Source organism: Oncorhynchus masou, chromosome 14, assembly GCF_036934945.1.
Source record: "Oncorhynchus masou masou isolate Uvic2021 chromosome 14, UVic_Omas_1.1, whole genome shotgun sequence".
NCBI classification, from domain to species: Eukaryota; Metazoa; Chordata; class Actinopteri; order Salmoniformes; family Salmonidae; genus Oncorhynchus; species Oncorhynchus masou.
Genome location: NC_088225.1, coordinates 135,314 through 163,115, shown reverse-complemented (window position 1 = coordinate 163,115; position 27,802 = coordinate 135,314). Strand labels below are relative to the sequence as shown.

At 44.5% G+C, this 27,802-nt stretch overlaps 1 protein-coding gene across 1 annotated transcript; it reads right to left on the bottom strand.

Annotated features, from left to right (window-relative positions):
* Window positions 1-15: 15 nt before the first annotated feature.
* Window positions 16-27,802, bottom strand: LOC135553906 (procollagen galactosyltransferase 1-like). Its single transcript, XM_064985831.1, has 12 exons — window positions 27,413-27,802; window positions 9,286-9,396; window positions 8,262-8,379; window positions 7,330-7,464; window positions 6,949-7,153; window positions 5,693-5,812; window positions 5,326-5,402; window positions 4,671-4,777; window positions 4,286-4,418; window positions 3,262-3,389; window positions 2,764-2,970; window positions 16-2,449 (listed from the first exon to the last, which is right to left on the bottom strand). Exons 1-12 carry the CDS (start codon window positions 27,628-27,630, stop codon window positions 2,179-2,181), a joined length of 1,830 nt encoding a protein of 609 aa, XP_064841903.1. The 5' UTR covers window positions 27,631-27,802; the 3' UTR covers window positions 16-2,178.

The following is a 27,802-nucleotide window of genomic DNA, read 5'->3' as shown; positions in this document are numbered from 1 at the left end:
ATAATTATATATTTTTGACAAAATCTTTTATTATTTGGTATGAAGTTACAAAAACACTGTTATGACAGACAATGTAATCTCTTAGACTACTATGAGTTAATCTCAACCGAATCTTAATATCTCCCACCTAACAGCTAGATCCAATGCCTTGGAAGGCAGGGCTACAGCTAGAACGAACACCTTGGGAGGTCCCCAGACCAGGAGTGTCAAACTCTTTTTTTTATCCTTTCAATTAATACCTAGACAACCAGGTGAGGGGAGTTCCTTACTAATCAGGGACCTTAATTCATCAACCGAGTACAATGGAAGAGCGAAAACCCACAGACACTTGCCCCTCCGTGGAATGAATTTGACATGTGCCCTAGACCAGGGTTTTCCAAACTCGGTCCTGGGGACCCCCTGGGTGCACGTTTTTTTTTTTTGCAGCTGATTCAAATAATCAACTCATCATCAAGCTTTGATTATTTGAATGTGCTGTTTAGTGCTAGGGCAAAAACCCTAGGGGGGCAGGCGCAGAGCCAAGTTTGGGAAACCATGCCCTAGGCAATTCCAGTCCTCGAGGTCCTGATTGGTGTCACAGTTTGCCCCAGGTAACACACCTGACTCCAATAATCACCTAAACAGTTTAGAATGCAATTTGATTAATCAGCTGTGTTTGCTGGGAAGGGGAAAGAGTGTGACACCAATTGGGCCCCCGAGGACTGGAGTTGCCCACCCCTGCTCTAGATGGACACTTCTGACAGGCCAGCAATAAATAACTTAAAGATGAAAAGCATGACGATCCATTCAAGCTTTGTCTCTTATCTGTTAAACACAGGCTTCTATTTAACTGCTACACTACACGGAAAGTGTTTCTGCTTTCCACCTTAATTCCGAGGAGAGCGAGGTGGTGACGCAGGCCGACCAACCAAGTTTGGATGTGGCTGGGAGGAATCACATGGCTCCTCCTCGACCACTAAAGTGTGAGGCATCTACTGCGGTCGCTCCCACCTGTCACCCTCTGTGTGAAGGCGACAAGCCATTAGCCTGGAAACAGACCAGAGGTGGCAAGTGGGGGAAAGGAGTACTCCACTGCTATCAACAGCTCTACTGTAACTCAATGGCCATGGATTGACAGGGAAGGCGGATGGGGGTGAATCCTGACGTCCACTTAAGTGAAATTTTTACTTATAGTGATGCATTGATGTCAATTAACAGATGAGGAAGATTTGACTTAAGTGGAAGTTAGGATTCTACCCATAGGTATAAACATTGGGAGCTGTTGTTTTTTAATGAGATGTACTCCAAAGCTATAAAGAGCACTACTGTAGCTCAATGGTTAGGGTATGATAGGGAGGGCGGGCGGGTAGCCAAGTCATTCCTTTTGGGAGATGTTGCTTTTTAATTACTACTGTTTTGGTATTAATCTCATTTGTCATATGATAGGACTTCGTGCTCCGTGGTGAGGTTTTCGTAAAACTATGGGAAGCAGCACACACAACTCTCAAGCATAAATCTCTAATTGATGCAATAGATGTTAGTTCTAGCTATAGTTTTACAAATGAACAAATGGAAAAATGTCCTCTTAAAGCTGTCTCCAAAAAGCATGCAGATGCTTGTCTTTTCCAGTCCTTTCAGAAAGACTGCTACAGTTCACTGTTATAGTACATGCACACACGTTAATTGATTAACAATTAATAAATGAATTATTCATTCTAGAGGTGACAAGGTCTCGGGTCAGTTGTGAGATTTGGCATGATGAACTAGGTTATAAGGCACTTGAGGCATGGTAGTGACCAATCAGAAACAAAGTTCCAGTTCACAGGCCAATCACATCACTGAAATATAATAGAGTGTCCAACCAGATCACTGTTGACATACAGATCCCACCCTGTATTTGGGTCTTGTAAATGCAGAAAAAAAACGTGAGTCCAACATATTTCTGAAATGAAAAAGGAAATGGAATCATTTTTTCCAAAATAATTAAACTAATCCCTTTAACTTGTAATCTTTGGTTAAAAAAGGAAACAAAAACAGGTGCCTATGTATACTATACGTCATGTTGCTCCAATGATGCAAAGAAACGGGGGAAAAAAAACCCTAAGAACCATCACTCATGATGGTTCTTAGTCTTCAGCATCTCTCTCCATCCATACTCCATCGCCCATCCCATCCCCTTCCTCTCCACCCGTTCTCCTCTCATAGTTCATCCCGTGTGGCTGTGCTGTCCAGAGGTGACTGGAGTACGTCAGAGTTCTGGGCCTCGCTGCTGATCTCCGCCTGCTCCTGGGTCTTCCCCGAGCGGGCCCGGTCCCAGTCCGTACGCACCTTCTCGTTGTCCCACACCACGGAGGTCTCTGTGTCGCTGATGTAGCCCGGGTCTCCTGTGTAGTGAGTGGGGAACACTAGCAGGGGCTCGGCCGAGAAGGCCTTCAGGTCCCGCTCCTCAAAGTGCTCCATGTAATCCGAGCTGGTGAGAGAGGTAAGAGAGACGAGATAAAGATGTCACGGGATACATTGAAAAGAGGAATGGGTGAATCTCAAGTCTTTTCCTTGATTCCCTTTGTCTTCTCTCCTCGCTGCCTCCTTAAACTGTGAAGGGGAGCTTCGAGAAGAGAATATCTTTCTTCTCTCATGCTCCCTTAATTTCCTGCAGACACTTTGAAAAGGAGGCGAGAAGAGAAGATTCAAGGAATCCAGGAAAATACTTTTGAGATTTACCCGGAGAGACAGGCGACAGAAAGACAAAGAGAGAAAGCGTGCGACAGAGAGAGGTAAACTTACACAGGGTGTTTATTGAACATGACAGGGAGGAACTCATCCACAGGTAATATCCTCTTCAACGGCTCTGCCCTAAGCAGCTTCTGGGCTCCTTGTAATGACATCATATAGCCCAGCGTCCAATAGGAGTAGTCGGCCTCCACCAGGTTGTGTATATTGGGTACGGACTTCTCAGGGCGGTCCACCTGCATCCTCTTTCTGCCGATATAACTGGGAGGAGGAACAGTTGGGGAAGAGAAAGTTTACACCACATGGGAAGGGTAGACAGTAAGTGCGGAGTCAGCAAGCTAGAACGGGGGTGCTTAACTCTTAAAAAGGACTGCTAACATTAAAATTAACACTTAAGAACTAACCAAATACTGTATCATATGTCTGAGAGATCGGCCAGCGACATCCCAGGGACAAATGCCTGTCCGCGGACCAGAGGTTGAAAATCACTGACCGAGAATAGAGGATATCCTGTGTGTATAGTGGATGATGTACAGTCTATGGAACACTTACATCAGGTCCCAGTCTAGACCCTGGCTCTCCACTTCACTCATCAGGTTCATCAGGCGTCGCTTGAAGAAGACCTCGAAACGCAGATCGTCCTCGATCACCAGGGAACTCTTTAGACCCCGCTCTGAGATCTGAACATACACAGAGATAAAAATGTGACCCTCACATTCAGAGGACGCAAAAATAAACTTCTGTACACCATCTATACCTTAGTGACAGCCAGAGGTGTGTTCCAGGGTTGGGCTCAATTCAGAATTGGCTCCCAGTCAACTCATGAGTTGAAATTTGAATTGAATAGGCCACACCCCACAGGATGTTGAATTTGAGTGAAGTATAATTTAATTCAAAGAAATACCAGTCAGTCATAGAACATGAGTTTCACTGATTCCCGACAGGTCACACTTCCAGATACCAAAGACTACATCACTAGAATAGCCAATTATATTTCCACCAACCATTCTTTTTCTTTGGCTTCTTTTTGAAAGCCTCAGGGTCAACATGATGGTTAAACTAATACTTTGTGAAATATTGTATTTTCTCCAAATTGAACAAAGTTTCAGTGATTCATGAAATATAGGTTATTCACATACAGGTCAATTTTATTTTTCAATGTTATTCGCATACAGGTTTTGATTTCATTGACCATTCATTTTAAGACTTTATCCCGCATGTTTGATGTTTTATATGGAAGATGTACTGTAGAATAGAATTTGCATTTGCATTTCATTGAATTAAATTCTATTTCCTTTCATTCAAATTTGAATTGCAATTTTGTATCCAGTTCACTACTTCAATTCAAATTCAATTCAAATTCAGTTCAAGAATTGATTTGGAGCATTCTCAATAGTATGATGAATTGAGCCCAACCCTAATGTATTCATTCGGAGAGAACAGCAACATTTAAAACAAATATTTAAAATCTGTGTTCTTATTGGACAAGTTCAGGTACTACCTCCCCTGTTTCACACAGTTTCTAAAAATGTTCTCCCTACTGAACTCTACCCGGGCCTGCAGCTGCAGGGCTCACCTCTTTCCAGATGTTGTAGTGTGAGAGGAAGCAGCCCAGCTCTCCCTTGGTGAGGGGCCTACCGTGGTACGGGTCACTGTAGCCTGGTAGCATGTGGATCCCCAGGGCATTGATCTCACTGATGTTCATCGCTCTGAGGGGGAGAGAAGGAGGGGCAGGAGAGAGGGGGGTGTGGGAGAAAGAGACAAAGAGACACACACAATAGAGATGGAGAGAGAGATAACACGGTCATTTTGAGCGCTTGAAGACTTTGCGATATGACATGATAAACAGTGGGGCAACTTCTGCTGTGTGTGACGATGTCCCATCACTGAGTCTACCTTTATCTGTACAAGAAGTATATGACGGGCAGAGAGAAGAGTGCCTTCAAAAAAGGTCAACTTACTTGCCGTCTACCGCTTGAATGACCTTGCAGGCAATCTCTTGCTCGTACAGAGTCCTCAGCATGCGATCCCGCCGGTCGGTCCGTTTCTTTAAGTTGATCATGAACACCTGCACACACGCAATACATTGGCCTTACTGTACGGTAGTGAGAAAACATGCAATACCATATGACACCCACAGAGGGAGACATTTAGAGCTGAAGGGTACAAGAGACATTTGGAATTTATCACTAGAATTCAAAAACGACAGCTAGCCTTAGACACTCGGAAACAATTGGATAGGTGTATGAAATGTGGTGACAATTCAAATGAGCCTACCAGAAGACATGGTGAAGCAATTGCCTTATTGCTTAAACCCATTAGATCCTTAGACATCTTCAGGAGTGCCTAGTGCAGGGCTGACAAACTCATCTCATAGATGGCCTGAGTGTCTGCTGTTTTTTGTATTTTCTTTTCAATTGTGTCCAATTAAGACCTAGACAACCACGTGAGGGGATTTCCTAACTAACCAGTGACCTTAATTGAGCAATCAAGTAGAAGGGAGGAGTGAAAACCTGCAGACACTCAGCCTCCATAGAAAGAGTTTGACATTGTGGGCATAGGGGCTCAGGGTCAATAAAGAAGAGCAAAAATATTCTGAGCTGGCTCATATCCCACCTCATCAAAGCCCAGCTTATCTTGTATCTTTACGGGGGCCGGGATGTACTCCGAAGGCAGCACATGAGGGTTCCGCACTGAGAAAGGAGAAAAATGATAGGAATGATAAAGAACTCTCACATGTCAACCAGTAACATTAGTTAGAGAAAAACGAAAAGCTCCAACTTCCAGCTGTGTTCCGATATCCACACTGGTCGACTACTTAGAATGAAGCAATGTATTGAGCATCCATCCTAAGTGGTAACCCAGTGAGATGTCAGAAATACGTAATTTTAACCAGTTTTGCCCATTCAGATGCTAGTATATGCTAGTATGGACATTAAAGCCGGCTACCTTTTGACCTGTGACAATATGACATAAGACTCACCATTGACCTCCAACAAGGAATGCAGGAAGCTGTCTGCTTCGTCTGTCAGGGAGTTGTGGGCTCGCAGTGGCACGGGGAAATACCCATACGTCTCTCTGTTACATAGAAACATCTGCACATCTGAGGAAGACGGAGGAAGAGTAGAGTGTAGAGGGAGAAGAGAAGTTTGTTATTAATGACAAGGTTACAACAAACATTTACGCTTTTCTATGCCTATTCACACTGCACGTCTCACTACAGATTAGGTTCTGTGTCACACCTCAAAATATCAACCTTCAAAACTAGACACTTATTTATGCAATAGTGTATTAAGATATCTTACACAAAGCATACCCTATGTCCATGAATGGAATTAGAAAAAACAGACTCTGGAAACTAACCACTGCCTGTTAAACCCCCAGGAATTTTGCAAAAAAACATGCGCAGTGATTCGCCCCTTAGATTTGAGAAATAAGTTTCCTGAGGGGCGGGACGGGGGTGAAAACTATGTAGTCGTAGCCTCAGCCTATTCACAAAGCACCTCGAGACCCGGAGAGCTGATCTAGAATCAGGTCCTCCCTGTCCATATAATCTTATTCATTACCGTTGTGGAAAACTCAGATCTAAAAAAGGCAGCAATCCTGAATAACCATATTAGACATAACTGCCATGTAAACAAAATAACAACAGTTGGCCTACCTGACATGTGAACAAAATAACAACAGTAGGCCTACCTGACATGTGAACAAAATAACAACAGTAGGCCTACCTGACATGTGAACAAAATAACAACAGTAGGCCTACCTGACATGTGAACAAAATAACAACAGTAGGCCTACCTGACATGTGAACAAAATAACAACAGTAGGCCTAGCTGACATGTGAACAAAATAACAACAGTAGGCCTAGCTGACATGTGAACAAAATAACAACAGTAGGCCTACCTGACATGTGAACAAAATAACAACAGTAGGCCTACCTGCCATGATAACAGAATAACAGTAGGCCTACCTGCCATGATAACAGAATAACCACATTAGACATACCTGCCATGTGATCAAAATAACAACAGTCGGCCTACCTGCCATGATAACAGAATAACAGCAGTAAGCCTAGCTGCCATGTGAACAGAATAACAGCAGTAGGTGTACCTGCCATGTAAAACAGAATAACAGCAGTAGGCCTACCTGCCATGCGAGAGTAGAGGTCAAACACAATGAAGTGTACCAAATCATTATCATGCTGTGAATAAAAGCGGGAGAACACATTAACAGTACCTGCCATGTGAGCGGAGAAGGCAAAGACAATGATGTCATCGAAGGCCCAGCTGTAGTCTGGGTGAGGGGGGTGGAAGGCCAACTGGCGTGACGCCTCCTTCCTCAAGTCAATCAGGAAGGTGGAGTGCACCATGGGAACCGCGAAGCATCCTTTACGCACCTGCTTTCTCATAGGGATGTAGGCCGGGGTGCGCTTATAGTAACCCTGGAGGAGGTAGAGGATACGATGAGTACTTCTGTTTCAATCAAGGTTATTGTGCTAACGCTTTAGTGCATGATTGAACGCAAAGTATCTGGGAGGACACGACCGCACGTGCAAACACACACACACACACACACACACACACCACACACACACACACCACACAAATAGTAGCGTACCTGGGAGGTCATGCCACACCAGAAGTTGGAGTAGGCTGCACGGGACTCTAACATGGGAGCTACGATGGTCTTGTTCTCCTTGATGAGCTTCCACAGTACATTAGGATTGGTCAATAGGTTATCACAGTCCACCACCTAGACAGGAGAGAGTGGAAGAGTGTGTGTGTGTGTGTGTGTGTGTGTGTGTGTGTGTGTGTGTGTGTGTGATGGAAGGGGGAGCGGGAACAGTGAGACACTTCAAGCTTTAAAAATCACTCTGCAACATCAACCCTCTCTAGTGACACTTTGAACAATGGATATCATTGTAGCGGCAGCCTAAGTCCAGCCACCAGAATCAGTGTTAGAATGAGGCAGCATAGGCCACAGCCTTGGGTTCAAATAGTCATTCATTCATAAACTTTAGCTGCTCTATTTTAACCCAGTTCTAATTGCACAACATTACTGAAGACAAAAGGCACATTTCAAAAACAAAACGACCTCATCTGTGTTTTCACTCTATCATAAAAAGTACACCCCTGCGAGTCCTGGACAATGTGTTCATGTTTAGAGGTGCAAGAATAGACCCTAAAAGCTGTCATATTTCAGATTCTGGAAGGTTTGTTCCAGAATGGTAAATCGTAACACCAAGCCAGATTAATTGGTTTACTCTAAACCAGAAGTGAGATAGGAAAGCATGACTCTCGCAGTTCTCTTATTGCGTTATTGTAAGGAGAAGTCTGCGTCTCTGTAAAATAGGGCGGGTAGTCATGGAGAAAGACTTTCTGTATCCCAAATTGCACCCTATTCCCTACATAGTGCACAGCTTTTGACCAGAGTCCAAAATGGTACCCTATTCCCTACACACTATGTAGGGAATAGGGTGCTGTTTGGGATGCCCCCTGTTTATCTGTAAAAGAGGGTGAGGTTGTCATGGAGACTGGAGAAAGAAGTACCATGAAGTAGTCTGCCCACATTTCTCTTGCGGAGTCCAGTGCTGCCTGCCGCAGCTTCATCACGTGTGCGTAGCGGAGGTTGGTCCACTGCTTCGGGCTGTCTGCATCCTGGTACTCTCTGAGGGACAAACAGGACATTCAGTACATCCTCTCTGGGAACACTTTACATTAAGGTGCCTCTCCCTAACACTTTACATTAAAGGTGCCTCTCCCTAACACTTTTACATTAAGGTGCCTCTCCGTAACACTTTAAAAAGGTGCCTTTCCGTAACACTTTAAAAAGTTGCCTTTCCGTAACACTTTAAAAAGGTGCCTCTCCGTAGCACTTTCAAAAGGTGCCTCTCCGTAGCACTTTACAAAGGTGCCTCTCCGTAACACTTTAAAAAGTTGCCTTTCCGTAACACTTTAAAAAGGTGCCTCTCCGTAACACTTTAAAAAGTTGCCTTTCCGTAACACTTTAAAAAGGTGCCTCTCCGTAGCACTTTAAAAAGGTGCCTCTCCGTAACACTTTAAAAAGGTGCCTCTCCGTAACACTTTAAAAAGGTGCCTCTCCGTAACACTTTAAAAAGGTGCCTCTCCGTAACACTTTAAAAAGGTGCCTCTCCGTAACACTTTAAAAAGGTGCCTCTCCGTAACACTTTAAAAAGGTGCCTCTCCGTAACACTTTAAAAAGGTGCCTCTCCGTAACACTTTAAAAAGGTGCCTCTCCGAAACACTTTAAAAAGGTGCCTCTCCGTAGCACTTTAAAAAGGTGCCTCTCCGTAGCACTTTACAAAGGTGCCTCTCCGTAACACTTTACATTAAGGTTCCTCTCCGTAACACTTTACATTAAGGTGTCTGTGAAGGAGGATGTTAAGTGTTTATATGTATTTTGTAGACAGTCAATTAGTAGTTTATAAATCACATATTAACCATCTAGAAATGACTTATAAATGTAATGTAAAGTGTTCCCTCTCCTGAATAAATGACACAGACAGATACAGATACATACACAGTTTATAAAGTGAACATGAGTGGAACTCACGTGGGCTCCTCCTGCGGCCTCCACTCCACATAGTGGTAGAGTTTTTGGACCTTGACGAGCCAGTCACGCAGGATGGCTGTAGTGTTGTCCACATTGTGGTCCGTCGCTACCCTGCACAACCCAGAGACAGAGGCACATTATTATTACAGGCAGGATTCATTTGTTCCTTTTCTGGTCAACAGTGTAACTGGTCATAAGCACACAGACACACGGACGTTTATAGGAGCAGTGGCATTGGAAGTAGACCTGATTAAAGTACAGACAGTGACTGTGAAAGATCACATCAGGGCTCAGGTGACAGTACTTCAGTGTTCACTTCATTGTGGCCTATTGTCAGGAGCCGTGGGATACTGACTCCAGCATTGAATGCCATACAAGCATGTCGTACACCCATACCAAAGCAGTTCTAATATCCACCACCCATCCTTGCCAGTTTACCAAAAAACTGAAAATATACTAAATAAGCAAGAATGCTGGAGAAGTGAAACTTCATGGTTATTAGCTACTGAAAAGGACTGTGTGTGTGTTTGAGAGACTTCTTGTGCCAGACTGACAGTTTGCGTGCCTGTTCCATTCTGCTGAGGTTCCAACTGAAACCACATCTTTCGGTCTATGTGAATAGGAACTGGGAATCCTGTTCCAACTAGAGAACGACTGATAAATCAGCCGAGCTGATATATACCCGCCGATATTGGCCTTTTCTAGTTTTTATTTTGTACTTTTCATCCCAATAATGTGATATCCAATTGATAGTTACAGTCGTGTCCCATCGCAGCAACTCCCGTATGGACTTGGGAGTGTCGAAGGTCGGGAGCCATGCGTCCTCCGAAACACGACCCTGCCAAGCCGCAATGCTTCTTGACACACTGCTCGCTTAACCCAGAAGCCAGCCGCACCAATGTGTCAGAGGAAATACTGTACAGCTGGCGACCAAAGTCAGCGTGCATACGCTGGCCGCCACAAGGAGTCGGTAGAGCGCGATTTGACAAGGACATCCCAGTCGACCAAACCCTCCCCTAAACTGGACGACACTGGGCCAATTGTGTGCCGCCTCATGGGTCTCCCAGTCATGGCCGGCTGCGACACAGCCCGGGATGACTAGAGGTCAACCGATTAATCGGAATGGCCGAATAATTAGGGCCGATTTCAAGTTTTCATAACATTCGGTAATCGGCATTTTTGGACACCGATTGTGGCCGATTACATTGCACTCCACGAGGAGACTGCGTGGCAGGCTGACTACCTGTTACGTGAGTGCAGCAAGAAGCCAAGGTAAGTTGCTAACTAGCAATAAACTTACCTTATAAAAAACAATCAATCTTAACATAATCACTAGTTAACTACACATGGTTGATGATATTATATAGCTTATTATCTAGCTTGTCCTGCGTTGCATGTAATTGATGCGGTGCCTGTTAATTTCTCATCGAATCACAGCCTACTTCGCCAGACAGGTGATGATTTAAGAAACACATTCGCAAAAAAAGCACTGTCGTTACACCAATGTGTACCTAACCATAAACATCAATGCCTTTCTTTAAAATCAATACACAAGTATATATTTTTAAACCTGCATATTTAGTTAATATTGCCTGCTAACATGAATTTCTTTTAACTAGGGAAATTGTGTCACTTCTCTTGCGTTCCGTGCAAGCAGAGTCAGGGTATATGCAGCAGTTTGGGCCGCCTGGCTCGTTGCAAACAGTGTAAAGACCATTTCTTCCTAACAAAGACTGTAGTTAATTTGCCAGAATTGTGACATAACATTGAAGGTTGTGCAATGTAACAGCAATATTTAGACATAGGGATGCCACCCGTTAGATAAAATATGGAACGGTTCCGTATTTCACTGAAAGATTTGACCATATTAATGACCTAAGGCTTGGGGCGGCAGGGTAGCCTAGTGGTTAGAGTGTTGGACTAGTAACCGGAAGATTGCAAGTTCAAACCCCCGAGCTGGTACAAATCTGTCGTTCTGCCCCTGAGCAGGCAGTTAACCCACTGTTCCCAGGCCGTCATTGAAAATAAGAATTTGTTCTTAACTGACTTGCCTGGTTAAATAAAGGTAAAATTAAAAAAAAAAAAAAAATTCTGTGTGTTATTATGTAATAATTAAGTCTATGATTTGATATTTAAGCGGTGGTAGGCAGCAGCAGGCTCGTAACATTCATTCAAACAGCACTTTCCTGCATTTGCCAGGAGCTCTTCGCTGTGCTTCAAGCATTGAGCTGTTTATGATTTCAAGCCTATCAACTCCCGAGATTAGGCTGCTGTAACCGATGTGAAATGGCTAGCTAGTTAGCGGGTGCTTGCTAATAGCGTTTCAATCGGTGATATCACTCGCTCTGAGACGTTGTAGTAGTTGTTCTAGTAGTAGTTGTAGCTGCGGCTTTGGAGTGATGGGTAACGATGCTTCGAGGGTGGCTGTAGTCGATCTGTCCCTGGTTCGAGCCCAGATAAGGGCGGGGAGAGGGACGGAAGCTATACTGTTACACTGGCAATACTAAAGTGCCTATAAGATCATCCAATAGTCAAAGGTATATGAAATGCAAATGGTATAGAGAGATATAGTCCTAGAATTCCTATAATAACTGCAACCTAAAACTTCTTACCTGGGAATATTGAAGACTCATGTTAAAAGGAACCACCAGCTTTCATATGTTCTCATGTTCTGAGCAAGGAACTTAAACGTTAGCTTTCTTACATGGCACATATTGCACTTTTACTTTCTTCTCCAACACTTTGATTTTGCATTATTTAAACCAAATTGAACATGTTTCATTATTTATTTGAGCTAAATTGATTTTATTGATGTATTATATTAAAGTTAAAATAAAAAAAGTGTTCATTCATTATTGTTGTAATTGTCATTATTACAAATAAATAAATAAAAAAATTGTCAGATTTAATCGGTATCTGCTTTTTTTGGTCCGCCAATAATCGGTATCGGCGTTGAAAAATCCTAAATTTGTCGACCTCTAGTAGTGACGCCTCTAACACTGCGATGCAGTGCCTTAGACCGCTGCGCCACTCGGGAGGCAGGCCTTTTCTAGTCTATCGGCCCATCTCTATCGGCTTTGCTGATAGTCCCTCTGCATAGCAAAACTGCAGTTATGCCAGCCGCCACTCACCGTCTGAGTCACATGCACTGCACATTGCAAATCAATGTCTAGCTGGGACCAACATCACGTCACTAGCACTCAGCGTGCACAGAGAGCAGCGCAAGAAGCGATGAAATCAACACATCATCCAAAAACATGTCAGACAAATATAAAATGGTAATATCTTCACCTGTGAGTGATGAAAAACAATTGGCCTCAGCGACAATTATTTGAATAATTCAATGGATGTTTTGTGCACAAAGGCCATGACTAAAATGTCTTATTAGGAATTTTCTAATCTGACTTCTCTATGTGGCCGTGTACGGAAGTCGTCTATTTGGGCTGGGGCATCAGTTAAACTGTAATACCGATGCAAAACTGCATGTAAATCGGCGCCGACAGAGACGGCCGCCTCGCTTCGCATTCCTAGGAAACTATGCAGTTTTTTGTTTTTTTACGTGTTATTTCTTACATTAGTACCCCAGGTCATCTTAGGATTCATTACATACAGTCGAGAAGAACTACTGAATATAAAAGCAGCGTCAACTCGCCATCAGTATGACCAAGAATATGACTTTCGCGAAGCGGATCCTGTGTTCTGCCTTTCACCCAGGACAACGGAATGGATCCCAGCCTGCGACCCAAAAAAATTACTTCGTAAAAGAGGGAAACGAGGCGGTCTTCTGGTCAGACTCCGGAGACGGGCACATCGTGCACCACTCCCTAGCATTCTTCTCGCCAATGTCCAGTCTCTTGACAACAAGGTTGATGAAATCCGAGCAAGGGTAGCATTCCAGAGGGACATCAGAGACTGTAACGTTCTTTGCTTCACGGAAACATGGCTCACTGGAGAGACGCTATCGGAGTTGGTGCAGCCAGCTGGTTTCTCCACGCATCGCGCCGACAGAAACAAACATCTTTCTGGTAAGAAGATGGGCGGGGGCGTATGCCTTATGGCTAACGAGACGTGGTGTGATCACAAAAACATACAGGAACTCAAATCCTTCTGTTCACCTGATTTAGAATTCCTCACAATCAAATGTTGACCGCATTCTCTACCAAGAGAATTCTCTTCGATTATAATCACAGCCGTATATATTCCCCCCCAAGCAGACACATCGATGGCTCTGAACAAACTTTGTTTGACTCTTTGCAAACTGGAATCCATACATCCTGAGGCTGCATTCATTGTAGCTGGGGATTTTAACAAGGCTAATCTGAAAACAAGACTCCCTAAATTGTATCAGCAATCGATTGCGCAACCAGGGCTGGCAAAACCTTGGATCATTGTTATTCTAACTTCCGCAACGCATATAAGGCCCTGCCCCGCCCTCCTTTCGGAAAAGCTGACCACGACTCCATTTTGTTGATCCCTGCCTACAGACAGAAACTAAAACAAGAAGCTCCCACGCTGAGGTCTGTCCAACGCTGGTCCGACCAATCTGATTCCACACTCCAAGACTGCTTTCATCACGTGGACTGGGATATGTTTCGTATTGCGTCAGACAACAACATTGACGAATACGCTGATTCGGTGTGCGAGTTCATTAGAACGTGCGTTGAAGATGTCGTTCCCATAGCAATGATTAAAACATTCCCAAACCAGAAACCGTGGATTGATGGCAGCATTCGCGTGAAACTGAAAGCGCGAACCACTGCTTTTAATCAGGGCAAGGTGACCGGAAACATGACCGAATACAAACAGTGCAGCTATTCCCGCCGCAAGTCAATCAAACAAGCTAAGCGTCAGTATAGAGACAAAGTAGAATCTCAATTCAACGGCTCAGACACAAGAGGTATGTGGCAGGGTCTACAGTTAATCACGGATTACAAAAAGAAAACCAGCCCCGTCACGGACCAGGATGTCTTGCTCCCAGGCAGACTAAATAACTTTTTTGCCCGCTTTGAGGACAATACAGTGCCACTGAATGCGGACATTCACTGCAGCCGAGGTGAGTAAAACATTTAAACGTGTTAACCCTGCCCAGACGGCATCCCCAACCGCAACCTCAGAGCATGCGCAGACCAGCTGGCTGGTGTGTTTACGGACATATTCAATCAATCACTATCTCAGTCTGCTGTTCCCACAAGAGGGCCACCATTGTTCCTGTTCCCAAGAAAGCTAAGGTAACTGAGCTAAACGACTACCGCCCCGTAGCACTCACTTCCGTCATCATGAAGTGCTTTGAGAGACTAGTCAAGGACCATATCACCTCCACCCTACCTGACACCCTAGACCCACTCCAATTTGCTTACCGCTCAAATAGGTCCACAGACGATGCAATCTCAACCACACTGCACACTGCCCTAACCCATCTGGACAAGAGGAATACCTATGTGAGAATGCTGTTCATCGACTGCAACTCGGCATTTAACACGATAGTACCCTCCAAGCTCATCATCAAGCTCGAGACCCTGGGTCTCGACCCCGCCCTGTGCAACTGGGTACTGGACTTCCTGACGGGCCGCCCCCAGGTGGTGAGGGTAGGCAACAACATCTCCACCCCGCTGATCCTCAACACTGGGGCCCCACAAGGGTGCGTTCTGAGCCCTCTCCTGTACTCCCTGTTCACCCACGACTGCGTGGCCACGCACGCCTCCAACTCAATCATCAAGTTTGCGGATGACACAACAGTGGTAGGCTTGATTACCAACAACGATGAGACGGCCTACAGGGAGGAGGTGAGGGCCCTCGGAGTGTGGTGTCAGGAAAATAACCTCACACTCAACGTCAACAAAACTAAGGAGATGATTGTGGACTTCAGGAAACAGCAGAGGGAACACCCCTAATATAATGTTTACATACCCTACATTATTCATCTCATATGTATACATATATACTGTACTCTATATACTATACTGTACTCACCTCATATGTATATACTGTACCCGATACCATCTACTGTATCTTGCCTATGCTGCTCTGTACCATCACTCATTCATATATCTTTATGTACATATTCTTTATCCCCTTACACTTGTGTGTATAAGACAGTAGTTTTGGAATTGTTAGTTAGATTACTTGTTGGTTATTACTGCATTGTCAGAACTAGAAGCACAAGCATTTCGCTACACTCGCATTAACATCTGCTAACCATGTGTATGTGACAAATAAAATTTGATTAGATTTAGGAGCAGTCAAAACCATGCTTCTCGATCATAAACCTGAAATTAATACAGGTTTAGGAGATATTATACATTGTGTACTATGAAATAATATCAGTCAGTTAAATGTACTTTTTATGAATTATAAAAGCCTTTTCTGCTTCATTTTAATAAAATAATTTAAAAACGTGACCTTAGCTAATGAAAATGGTCTCATAGAACAAAACATATAAGATCTCCCAAGCCTGTGTTTACCAGAGGCCTATCATTTTTTTTTCAAAAACTAATTTTCTCATGATGAATTGAATTTGTCCAATGAACTAAGGTGGAGTTAGTGCCTATAAAAATATGTCTTTACTATTGCTGGCTAGTGTTAATGAATATAATATGACAAATGAGATCAAGTTGAGACTCTGGACAAGGCGGATAAGGTATAATAAAAGACCGTTTATTCAATGCGTAATGATGTCTGGCAAAGCGTGCGCACGGCTCCTTCGTCCAGCTCTTATGGAACTGGTAGTCCTGGTTTCTGGTAGGTTGCTTGTAGGTAATAGACAGTCCCCTCCAGCCTGGTATCCGTATCCCGTTGGTTCTTGACAGAGTTCTTTGTCTTTGGAACTCATCTCGAAGGAGGTCGGGTGTTTTAGGAATTTCAGCATATATGTTCAGTATATGTGTTACGATTTCCTTTCACTGGAACTAAGGGGCCTAGCCCAAACCATGAAAAACAGCCCCAGACCATTATTCCTCTTCCACCTAACTTTACAGTTGGCACTATGCATTCGGGCAGGTAGCGTTTTTCTGGCACCAGCCAAATCCAGATTCCTCCGTTGGACTGACAGATGGTGAAGTGTGATTCATCATTCCAGAGAACGCGTTTCCACTGCTCCAGAGTCCAATGGTGGCGAGCTTTACATCAGTCCAGCAGACGCTTGGCACTGCAAATGGTGGTCTTAGGCTTGTGTGCTGCTGCTCGGCCATGGAAATCCATTTCATGAAACTCCCGACGAACAGTTATTGAGGCAGTTTGCTTCCAGAGGCAGTTTGGAACCCGGTAGTGAGTGTTAAAACCGAGGACTGATTTTTACGTGCTTTCAGCACTAGGTGGTCCCGTTCTGTGAGCATGTGTGGCCTACCACTTTGCGGGCTGAGCCGTTGTTGCTCCTAGACGTTTACACTTCACAATAACAGCACTTACAGTTGAGTGGGGCATCTCTAGCAGGGCAGAAATTTGTCGAACTGACTTGTTGGAAAGATGGCATCCTATGATGGTGCCACGTTGAAAGTCAGTGAGCTCCTCAGTATGGGCTATTCTACTGCCAATGTTTTCCTATGGAGATTGCAAAGCTGTGTGCTCAATTTTATACACCTGTCAGCAAAGGGTGTGGCTGAAATAGACGAATACACTAATTTTAAGGGGTGTCCCCATTCTAGAGTATGAGCGATAGAGAGAGATATGAGAAGATGTGAAAGGGAGCGGAGTTACAGCCTCGCTCTATCCAATCGTAGCAGTAGGATCAAGTTACAACCCACCCATTTCTTAACACATAGCTGAAATAGCCAATTGAGTTGTTTGGAATTTCGTCCTGCCAGCTGAGTTGTTTTGAGATGCTCCTGACAGCTGAAAAAAAATGTATTTCTGTTCGTGGAAAATGACAAAAGAAACTAGTTTCATCCGTGATCACAAATCATAATGTTACGATGGACCCATTTGCAATGAACAGATGTTATTTTATATTCTCAAACTAAGAGCAGTGCCTATAATGATGTCCTTCTTATATAGGTGTGACATGCTGGAGTGATACTTCTATGCAAACGTTGATCAGTAGCAGGGATACAAAATACCATAAAGATCAATGTATCAAAATAAACTACAAAAAGTGCATTTTATAATGTATTGAATTAAAATACATTATTTTTGTTTATTTAAATACAAAAATACATTTGCAAGTAGCTGGCCCGAACAGCAACAACATTCTCAGTAACGGTTACAAAAACGTTTTTCTTGCTATGACTGTCATATGTTGTTGTTCATCTACCTCAGTTGAGCAAGTCAGTCTGGATAAGAGTGTCTGCTAAATTACCAAAATGTATATGTCAACAGAACATGCCAAAATGAACTGCAAAGCACACTAGGTATTATTATTGGCCTTGTTTCAGGGCAGAGCTCATTAAAATAAATCAATTCAAATTTGATTTGTCACATACACGAGTTTAGCAGATGTTATTGCGAGTGTAGCGAAATGCTTGTGCTTATAGTTCCGAAAGTGCAGCAATATCTAACAAGTAATATCTAACAATTTCACAACAAATACCTAATACACACAAATCTAAGTAAAGGAATTAAGAATATATAAAATATATGGACGGGCAATGTCTGAGTGGGATAGACTAAGATAGAGTAGATAGTATAGAATACAGTATATACATATGAGATGAGTAATGCAAGATATAAACATGATTAAAGTTACATTATTTATAGTGATTAGTGTTCCATTTATTAAAGTGGCCAATGATTTCAAGTCTTTTTGCAGGCTGCAGCATCTCTGTGCTAGTGATGGATCTTTAACAGTCTGATGGCCTTGAGATAGAAGCTATTTTTCAGTCTCTCGGTCCCAGCTTTGATGCACCTGTACTGACCTTGCCTTGTGGATGATAACTGGGTGAACTGGCAGTGGCTTGGGTGGTTGTTGTCCTTGATGATCTTTTTGGCCTTCCTGTGACATCGGGTGCTGTAGGTGTCCTGGAGGACAGGTAGTATGCCCCCGGGGATGAGTTGTGCTGACCGCACCACCCTCTGGACAGCCCTGGGGTTGTGATCGGTGCAGTTGCCATACCAGACTGTGACACAGCCAGACAGGATGCTCTCGATTATGCATCTATAAAAGCTTGTGAGGGTTTTAGGTGACAAGCCAAAATTCTTCAGCCTCCTGAGATTGAAGAGGCGCTGTTGTGCCTTCTTCACCACGCTCTCTGTGTGAGTAGACCATTTCAGTTTGTCTGTGATGTGTATGCGGAGGAACTTAACTTTCCACTTTCTCCACTGCTGTCCCGTCGATGTGGATTGGGGGGTGCTCCCGCTGCTGTTTCTTGAAGTTCATGATCATCTCCTTTGTTTTGTTGACGTTGAGTGAGGTTATTTTCCTGACACCACACTACCAGGGCCCTCATCATTGATGGTAATAAAGCCTACTACTGTTGTGCCATCTGCAAACTTGATGATTGTGTTGGAGGCGTGCATGGCCACGCAGTCATGGGTGAACAGGGAGTACAGGAAGGGGGCTGAGCATGCACCCTTGTGGGGCTCCAGTGTTGAGGATCCGCGAGTTGGAGGTGTTGTTTCCTACCTTCACTACCTGGGGGCGGCCCGTCGGGAAGTCCAGGACCCAATTGCGCAGGGTAGGGTTCAGACCCAGGGCCACGAGCTTGGAGGGTACTATGGTGTTGAATGCTGAGCTATAGTCAATTAACAGCATTCTTACATAGGTATTCCTCTTGTCCTGATGGGATAGGGCAGTGTGCAGTGTGATGCCGATTGCATCGTCTATGGACCTATTGGGGCAGTAAAGCAAATTGGAGTGGGTCTAGGGTGACAGGTGAGGTGGAGGTGATATGATCCTTGACTAGTCTCTCAATGATGACTCAAAAGTGAGTGCTACCAGGCGATAGTCATTTAGTTCCGTTACCTTTACATTCTTGGGTACAGGGACAATGGTGGCCATCTTGAAGCATGCGGGGACAGCAGACTGGGAAAGGGAGAGATTGAATATGTCCGTAAACACACCAGCCAGCTGGTTTGCACATGCTCTGAGGATGTGGCTAGGGATGCCGTCTGGGCCGGGAGCCTTGCGAGTGTTAACACGTCTTAAATGTCTTATGTCGGCCACGGAGAAGGAGAGCCCACAGTCCTTGATAGCTGGGTGCAAGGCGTCGGTGTCTGCAACGTAGCTGGTTTTCCTTTTGTAGTCCGTGATTGTCTGTAGACCCTGCCACATACATCTCATGTCTGAGCCGTTGAATTGCGACTCCACTTTCTCTGTACTAATGGTTTGATTGCCTTACAGAGGGAATGGCCACTCTGTTTGTATTCTGCCATATTCCCAGTCACCTTGCCATGGTTAAATGCGGTGGTTGGCACTTCAGTTTAGGGCGAATGCTGCCATCTATCCACGGTTTCTGGTTAGTGTAGGTTTTAATATTCACAGTGGGTACAACATCTCCTATACACTTCTTGATAAAATCAGTAACCGTCTCAGTGTACACGTCAATATTATTCTCCGAAGCTACTCGGAACATATCCCAGTCTGCGTGATCAAAACAATCTTGAAGCGTGGATTCCGATTGGTCAGACCAGCGTTGAATAGTCCTTAGCACACGGGTACTTCCTGTTTGAGTTTCTGCCTATAGGAAGGGAGGAGCAAAATAGAGTTGTGGTCAGATTTGCCGAAAGGAGGGCAGGGGAGGGCCTAGTATGCATCCCGAAAGTTGGAGTAGCAATGATCGAGTGTTTTTCCAGCGCAAGTGCTACAGTCGATATGCTGATAGAATTTAGGAAGCCTTTTCCTCAAATTTGCTTTGTTAAAATCCCCCTCTACAATAAATGCAGCCTCAGGATATTTGGTTTCCAGTTTGCATAAAGTCCAGTGAAGTTCCTTGTCTTAGTAAAGGGTCTGAATACTCAAGTACTGACATATGTAAAAAAAAATATAAAATAAATAAATAAACGTAAATACATACAAAACCTGTTTTTGTTTTGTCTTTATGGGGTATTGTTTGAAGATTGATGATGAAAAAAATGTATTGAATCCATTTTAGAATAACGCTGTAATGTAAGAAAACGTGGAAAAAGTCAAGAGGTCTCAATACTTTCCGAATGCAGGTGAGACAACAACATATCACAATTGTATCAAGTACTTTTTCCCTCAACAAACATTTAAACATATACATTTAGTTAATTTAGCAGACGCTGTTATCACACCATAGTGTATCAGCCTTCTGATACTAAAACAGGGTGAACCGCTATAAACATTTTTCATAGATAAGTATTTTGTATTTTGAAAATACATTGGAGTGTAGTTCAGCCCAGTGTAATTCCAATTCCAAAGTACTTAAAATACGTATTTCAAATACATGCAACAGAAATACTGCCCATTTTGGATCAGTTGTAGGCTAATATAAGTCCCAAATGGAAAACAAATAGATTTTGTTACCTGTAGCACCATAGCTACACTCCACTGATAAGCCAAAACAGGCTCAATAACTCAATGCATGCAGACACTCATATTGAATATGCATTCACCTGCATTGTGAGTATGTCTATGCCATCTTAATTTACCAAGTTTATCAAGAGATTTACCATTCAAGTAAAATAATATTATGTAGTTAAATTGGTAAAAATAAAGTCAAATGTATTGTGTGATTTTAAATTGTATGTATTAACGAATATACACTGATGTCTCTAGAAAATTGTCATCAAAATGTTCAAATGTAATGATATTGAATATCAGCCTAAAATAATCGGCCATCGGCCTCCTTGACCCCCAAAAATTGGTATTGGCCGTAAAAAAAAATCCATATCTGTAAGGGCACAAGGCGAGAACCAGATGCATACACAGGAGGCAGATGGTAAGAGTCTTTGAAGTTTATTAAATCCAAAAAGGGGTAGGCAAAAGAATGGTCGTGTAAAGGCAAAAGGTCAAAACTAGTTCAGAGGTCTAGGAGGTCCCGAAGGGCAGACAGGCTCGAGGTCAGGGCAGGCAGAATGGTCAGGCAGGCGGGAATGGAGTCCAGAAAACTGGCAAGGGTCAAAACCGGGAGGACTTGCAAAAAGAGAATAGAAAAGGAGTACGGAAAACACGCTGGTTGACTTGAAAACATACAAGACAAACTGGCTCAGAGAGACAGGGATAAATACACCAGAGAAAATAAGTGAAACCTGGAGTAGTTGGAGACAATCACAAGGACAGGTGAACCAGATCAGAGTCTGACAATATCGGTCGTTCTCTAGTTACAACACCTATCACTCCTCCTGAGCCCTAGGCCCCGTCAAGAGACAACCCCTATCCCCTACCTCCTTTGGGCATGTAGATCTGAGAGGATTGGCTAGGTAGGCTACTCTGTAAGCAGAGGGCAACGAGGAGCTAACTATCGTCATGTTTAATCTGCAGGCCTTCCTGTCAAATTCTTCCAGATCAGTGCCTAGGGGTTAGGAGCTAGGGGCTGCTTCTAGATGGGGCCCAAGGGAGGAGCTACTTCCCATATTAACCTATCCAAATCATACAGAATAGTGCCTAGGGGTTGTTTCCAAACAGGCAACAGAGTCAGAGTGCTGGTCTGGCCTAAACCTCTAGACACAACAGTGCCACTGACAGCACAGCTTATTATTATTCAGTCCTAATAGCAGGCAGCCAAAGCAGGTTCTATCTTCTCAGTGTTAAGTGGATTGCTGATGTCACACTGGTCTGTGAAAACACTGCAAGTCCTTGCTAAGTTTGTTCACTCCTGTCTCCTCACTCTAGCTGTCCAAGATTTACTTACATACTCAACAAACTCCCGATTACACAAACCAAGACCTCTCCAAGTCGTGTACAGTCGAAATCCGTTCCTCCTCTGCTCTCCAGAAACCATATGCATGGGTAGCCTACAAAATGTCATTCTGTCATTGGTTGTGTAGATCCAGATAGGCCTATGCCTTTCATTTTGGATCTGAGGCATATACAGTTGAAGTCGGAAGTTTACATACACCGTAGCCATATACATTTAAACTCAGTTTTTCACAATTCCTGACATTTAATCCCAGTACAATTTCCAGTTCTTTGTATTTTTTTTAACCTTTAACTAGGCAAGTCAGTTAGGTCAGTTAGTATCACCACTTTAAGAATGTGAAATGTCAGAATAATATTAGAGAGAATGATTTATTTCAGCTTTTATTTCTTTCATCTCATTCCCAGTGGGTCAGAAGTTTACATACACTCAATTAGTATTTGGTAGCATTGCTTTTAAATTGTTTAACTTGGGTCAAACGTTTCAGGTAGCCTTTCGCAAGCTTCCCACAGTAAGTTGGGTGAATTTTGGCCCATTCCTACTGACAGAGCTGGTGTTACAGAGTCAGGTTTGTCAGCCTTCTTGCATGCACACGCCTTTCAGTTCTGCCCACAAATTTTCTATAGGGTTGAGGTCAGGGCTGTGTGATGGCCACTCCAATACCTTGACTTTGTTGCCATTAAGCCATTTTGCCACAACTTTGGAAGTATGCTTGGGGTCATTGTCCATTTGGAAGACCCATTTGCGACCAAGCTTTAACTTCCTGACTGATGTCATGAGATGTTGCTTCAATATATCCACATAATTTTCCTGCCTCATGAAGCCATCTATTTTGTGAAGTGCACCAGTCCATCCTGCAGCAAAGCACTCCCACAACATGATGCTGCCATCCACGTGCTTCACGGTTGGGATGGTGTTCTTCGGCTTGCAAGCCTCACCCTTTTTCCCCAAAATATAACGATGGTCATTATGGTCAAACAGTTCTATTTGTGTTTGATCAGACCAGAGGACATTTCTCCAAAAAGTACAATATTTGTCCCCATGTGCAGTTGCAAACCATAGTCTGGCTATTTTATGGTGATTTTGGAGCATTGGCTTCTTCCTTGCTGAGTGGCCTTTCAGGTTATGTCGTTATATAGGAATCATTTTACTGTGGATATAGATACTTTTGTATCCGTTTCCTCTAGCATCTTCACAAGGTCCTTTGCTGTTGTTCTGGGATTGATTTGCACTTTTCGCACCAAAGTATGTTCATCTCTAGGAGACAAAATGCGTGACAGCTGCGTGGTGCCATGGTGTTAATACTTGCGCACTATTGTTTATACAGATGAACGTGTTACCTTCAGGCGTTTGGAAATTGCTCAAGGATGAACCAGACTTGTGGAGGTCTTGGCTGTTTTCTTTTTTTTTTTCCCCCATGATGTCAAGCAAAGAGGCACTGAGTTTGAAGGTAGGCCTTGAAATATATCCACAGGTACACCTCCAATTGACTCAAATTATGTCAATTAGCCTATCAGAAGCTTCTAAAGCGGTATTGCAGAGAGCCACATGAATTCACAGAAATACTCATTATAAATGTTGATGAAAATTAAAGTGTTGATGCATGGAACTTTAGATACACTTCTCCTTAATGCAACCGCTGTCAGATTTCAAAAAATCTTTACGTAAAAAGCATAATCTGAGTACGGCGCTTAGAGCCCGAATCAGACAAAAGAAATATCTGCCATGTTGCGCAGTCAACATTAGTCATACAGGTCATGCTCCAACAGTCGACCAAGCACCCTGCGCACCAGGGACACATGCGTGTAGCGGAGTAAATCAGAATGTCATCAATATACACCACTTCACCCTGCCCGTGCAGGTCCCTGAAAATCTCGTCTACAAAGGCTTGGAAGACTGATGGAGCATTCATCAACCCGTACGGCATGATGAGGTACTCATAATGCCCTGAGGTCGTACTGAACGCCGTCTTCCACTCGTCTCCCTCCCGGATATGCACCAGGTTGTAAGCACTCCTGAGATCTAGTTTGGTGAAGAAGCGCGCCCCGTGCATTGACTCAATCACCGTGGCGATAAGAGGTAGCGGGTAACTGTACCTCAACGTGATCTGATTTAGGTCTCGGTAGTTAATACATGGGAGCAGACCTCCCTCCTTCTTCACAAAAAAGAAACTCGAGGAGGCGGGTGAAGTGGAGGGCCGAATGTACCCGACACAGGGATTTGGAGACATATGTTTCCATAGCCGCCGTCTCCGCCTGTGACGACAGGGGAAACACGTGACTCCTGGGAAGTGCGGCGTCTACCAGGAGATTTAGTGCACAATCCCCCCGTCTATGGGATGGTAATTGAGTCGCCTTCTTTTTGGAGAAGGCGAGAGCCAAATCGGGATAGTCGGGGGGAATGCGCACGGTAGAGACCTGGTCTGGACTTTCCACAGTAGCACCTACGGAAACCCCTAAACACCTCCCCGAGCACTCTAGCGACCACCCTGTGAGAGCCCTCCGTTGCCGTGAAACAGTGGGGTCATGACAAGTTAACCAGGGTAGGCCTAGCACTACGGGAAACGCAGGAGAGTCAATGAGAAAGAGACTGATTCTCTCCGTGTGACCCCCCCTGTGTCGCCATGCCCAGAGGAGTGGTGGCCTCCCTAATTAACCCTGACCCTAATGGTTGACTGTCTAAAGCGTGAGCTGAGAAGGGCATAGCCACAGGAACGATGGGGATCCATAAACTATGTGCAAATGATCTGTCTATAAAATTCCCAGCCGCGCCTGAATCGACGAGCGCCTTATGCTCAGAATGCGAGGAAAACTCAGGAAAAGTAACAAACACAAACATGTGTGCAACAGAGGGCTTCTCACCTGGGGTGATGCCAGAATGCCCTGCCTGCTGCCACGACCACCAGAGGAATCAACCCGGCACCGACCGGCAGTGTGACCTCTGCGGCCACAGATGGTGCACGAGATGGAACTTCCTCCGGTCTCCCTGAGCGCAGCACCTCCCAACTCCTTGGGCATTGGAGCAGTGTTGCTGGGGGATGGAACGGACAGACCCCGCTCTGGATGTCCACGGGTAGCCAGCAGGTTATCCAGCTGATTGGACGAGTCCACCAGCCGGTCGAAGGGGAGGGTGGTGTCCCTGCAGGCCAACTCTAGACGGACGTCCTCGCGCAAACTGCAACGATACTGGTCAATCAGGGCCCTGTCATTCCATCCCGCTCCGGCAGCCAGGGTCCGAAAGTCCAAAGCGAACTCCTGTGCGCTCCTCGTACCCTGCCGCAGGTGGAAAAGACGTTCACCCGCCGCTCTACCCTCGGGCGGGTGGTCGAAGACCGCCCGGAAACGACGGGTGAACTCCTCAAAGTTGTCCAGCTCCGCATCTCCCTCCACCCACATGGCGTTGGCCCACTCCAGGGCTTTCCCCGAGAGACATGAGACGAGGACGGACACCCTTTCACGGCCCTAAGGAGCCGGGTGGATGGTGGCCAGGTATAATTCCAACTGAAGCAGGAAACCCTGGCAGCGAGGAGCCATCCCGGCGAATCCCACTGGAACCCCGGTTCCAGGGGGAGCGAGTAGTGGAGGCCCCTGTTGTGCTGGTGGAGGTGCCGGAGGGACTTCCCGTCTCTCCCCGTCCATAGCTTGGACGACGCGGTCCATGGCTTCGCCGAGATGGTGGAGCATCACTGTGTGTTCCTGGGCACGCTCCTCGACCCCCATACCAGGGGCACCTGCTCCTGCTGACTCCATAGATTTGGTGTGGAATTCTGTAAGGGGTGCGTAACTGGTGGCAGAGAAGTCAGACGCAGGAGAGCAGAACTGGGTAATAACCGGAGCAGTTTATATACAAAACCACCGGCATCCAGAATAACAACGTATGGGTACAAAACCCGTTGGGCACCAGAAAACAATGTGCACAATCACTACAACAAACAATTCTGCACAAAGACATGGGGGGAACAGATAGTTAAATACACAACACGTAATGAGGGAATGAAAACCAGGTGTGTGGGAAAACAAGACAAAACAAATGGAAAATGGATTGGCGATGGCTAGAAAATTGGTGACATCAACCGCCGAACACCGCCCGAACAAGGAGAGGAACCGACTTCGGAAGAAGTCGTGACATACTGAAAGCAGCGGTGGCGCTTGGCTTGCACGTGCAAATTCAGAACACACAAAAGCTTATTTAACGCACACAAAAGCACACAAAAGCTTATTTAACGCGTCAAATAGTGCTATTGTCAAATAGTGTTATTTGACGTGTATCTTTTTTGACACGCAAAGACCAAAATGGCGTTCATAGTATGTCGTGAGTCTAATAGCAGAGACGCTATGTGTGTGTAACTCCGGTAGCGCATTTAATAGCGCATTTGGTAATGTGTACTGGTGCTCGACCAGTCGCGAAAACCAACATCACTCACGCCCTAGTCAGTCCAAGTACATTGGCCTGTACACAACTCATTCACTAACAATATATCTATATCAGTAGTAGCCTAACCATAGTAGAGGTTCCAAGTTATTGTTTATTTTATTTACCTCAAAACATCATAAATACACTGTTTAGCAATAGGATACACAGTATTTTATCTGACCTGGAGGTTAATACCAAGAAATACTCCAATTGACCTCCATCCCACCACCCACTCATTTAGACTGCTAAAATATAAAGATCCACAGTCCCCTCCCTGCTTTCATCATGGGGCATCATCTCAGTTTAATAGCTTAACTATCTGATCAGTATCTTGCCTATCCCTTAGGGCGACACATTCATAAATCTGACTAGTGAATAGTCTGCAGACTGGGGGTATATGCTCTACTTGGCAAAGGTGAGGAGAAATACAGTAGAAGACTGGATAGACAGGTCTCAGCTAGTTACAAGGAGGGGGCTCTATCCTTTCTGTGTTTCCAATAGGTGAATTATTACCACGTAGGCACTGGACAGTAGTAGCTGCTACTACCTCAACAGAAGTGCCAAACATGACCAATTCAATTGAACACTATGCACCATGCAGGGCACTCAACGTAATTAATTCGAGAATATGGTGACGTTGCAGGAAAATGACTACCCCGTTTTCCCCCTAAATACTTTCCCAGGCAGTGCAAGACTCAATGAAAGTCGCGCCCACCTCGACTGGATTCATCTTTCCGGAACCTTTGTGATGATAGCTGTAATTCTGATGTTGCATATGTACAATGTGGTTGGAGCTAGGAAAGTTGTTTTTGACTGTCATCTAAAAATAATAAAATTGACCAGTAACGAGGAATATGACACCCTGCCCTTGTAAATTACAGTAACGTTAGCTATCGAACATGCTAGCCACAGCAATACCATCATAAAACAGAGACCATACCTCACATTTAAACTGAGAAACTTACCAAACTGCCACGCGGTCCTTGGGATAATTCAGACGTTCGATAGTTCCAAGGAAATAAGGCAGAGAATGTTCAGAGTTGCGGCAGACAAGGGCAATGAGGACCCGAGGGGCGAGAAGTGGTGATTCGGGGCTCCAGCGTTCTTCGGGGAAGTATCCTTGAGCTGGTCCGGAGAACAGTAACGTCAGGGCGGTGGACAGAAGGAAGATGTACCGGTGCATCGCAAAGCACAGCAAATAGAGAAAAAGCAAGTTATACACTAACAAAGACGCACACTATGCAGAAAGAGCAAATATTTCACTGACATGAAGCCCTTTCAGGAAAATATGTCACTACCGACAAAAACGCAACACCTCAGTGACAACGCTGCAAATAGTCTCAGGCTCTACTCAA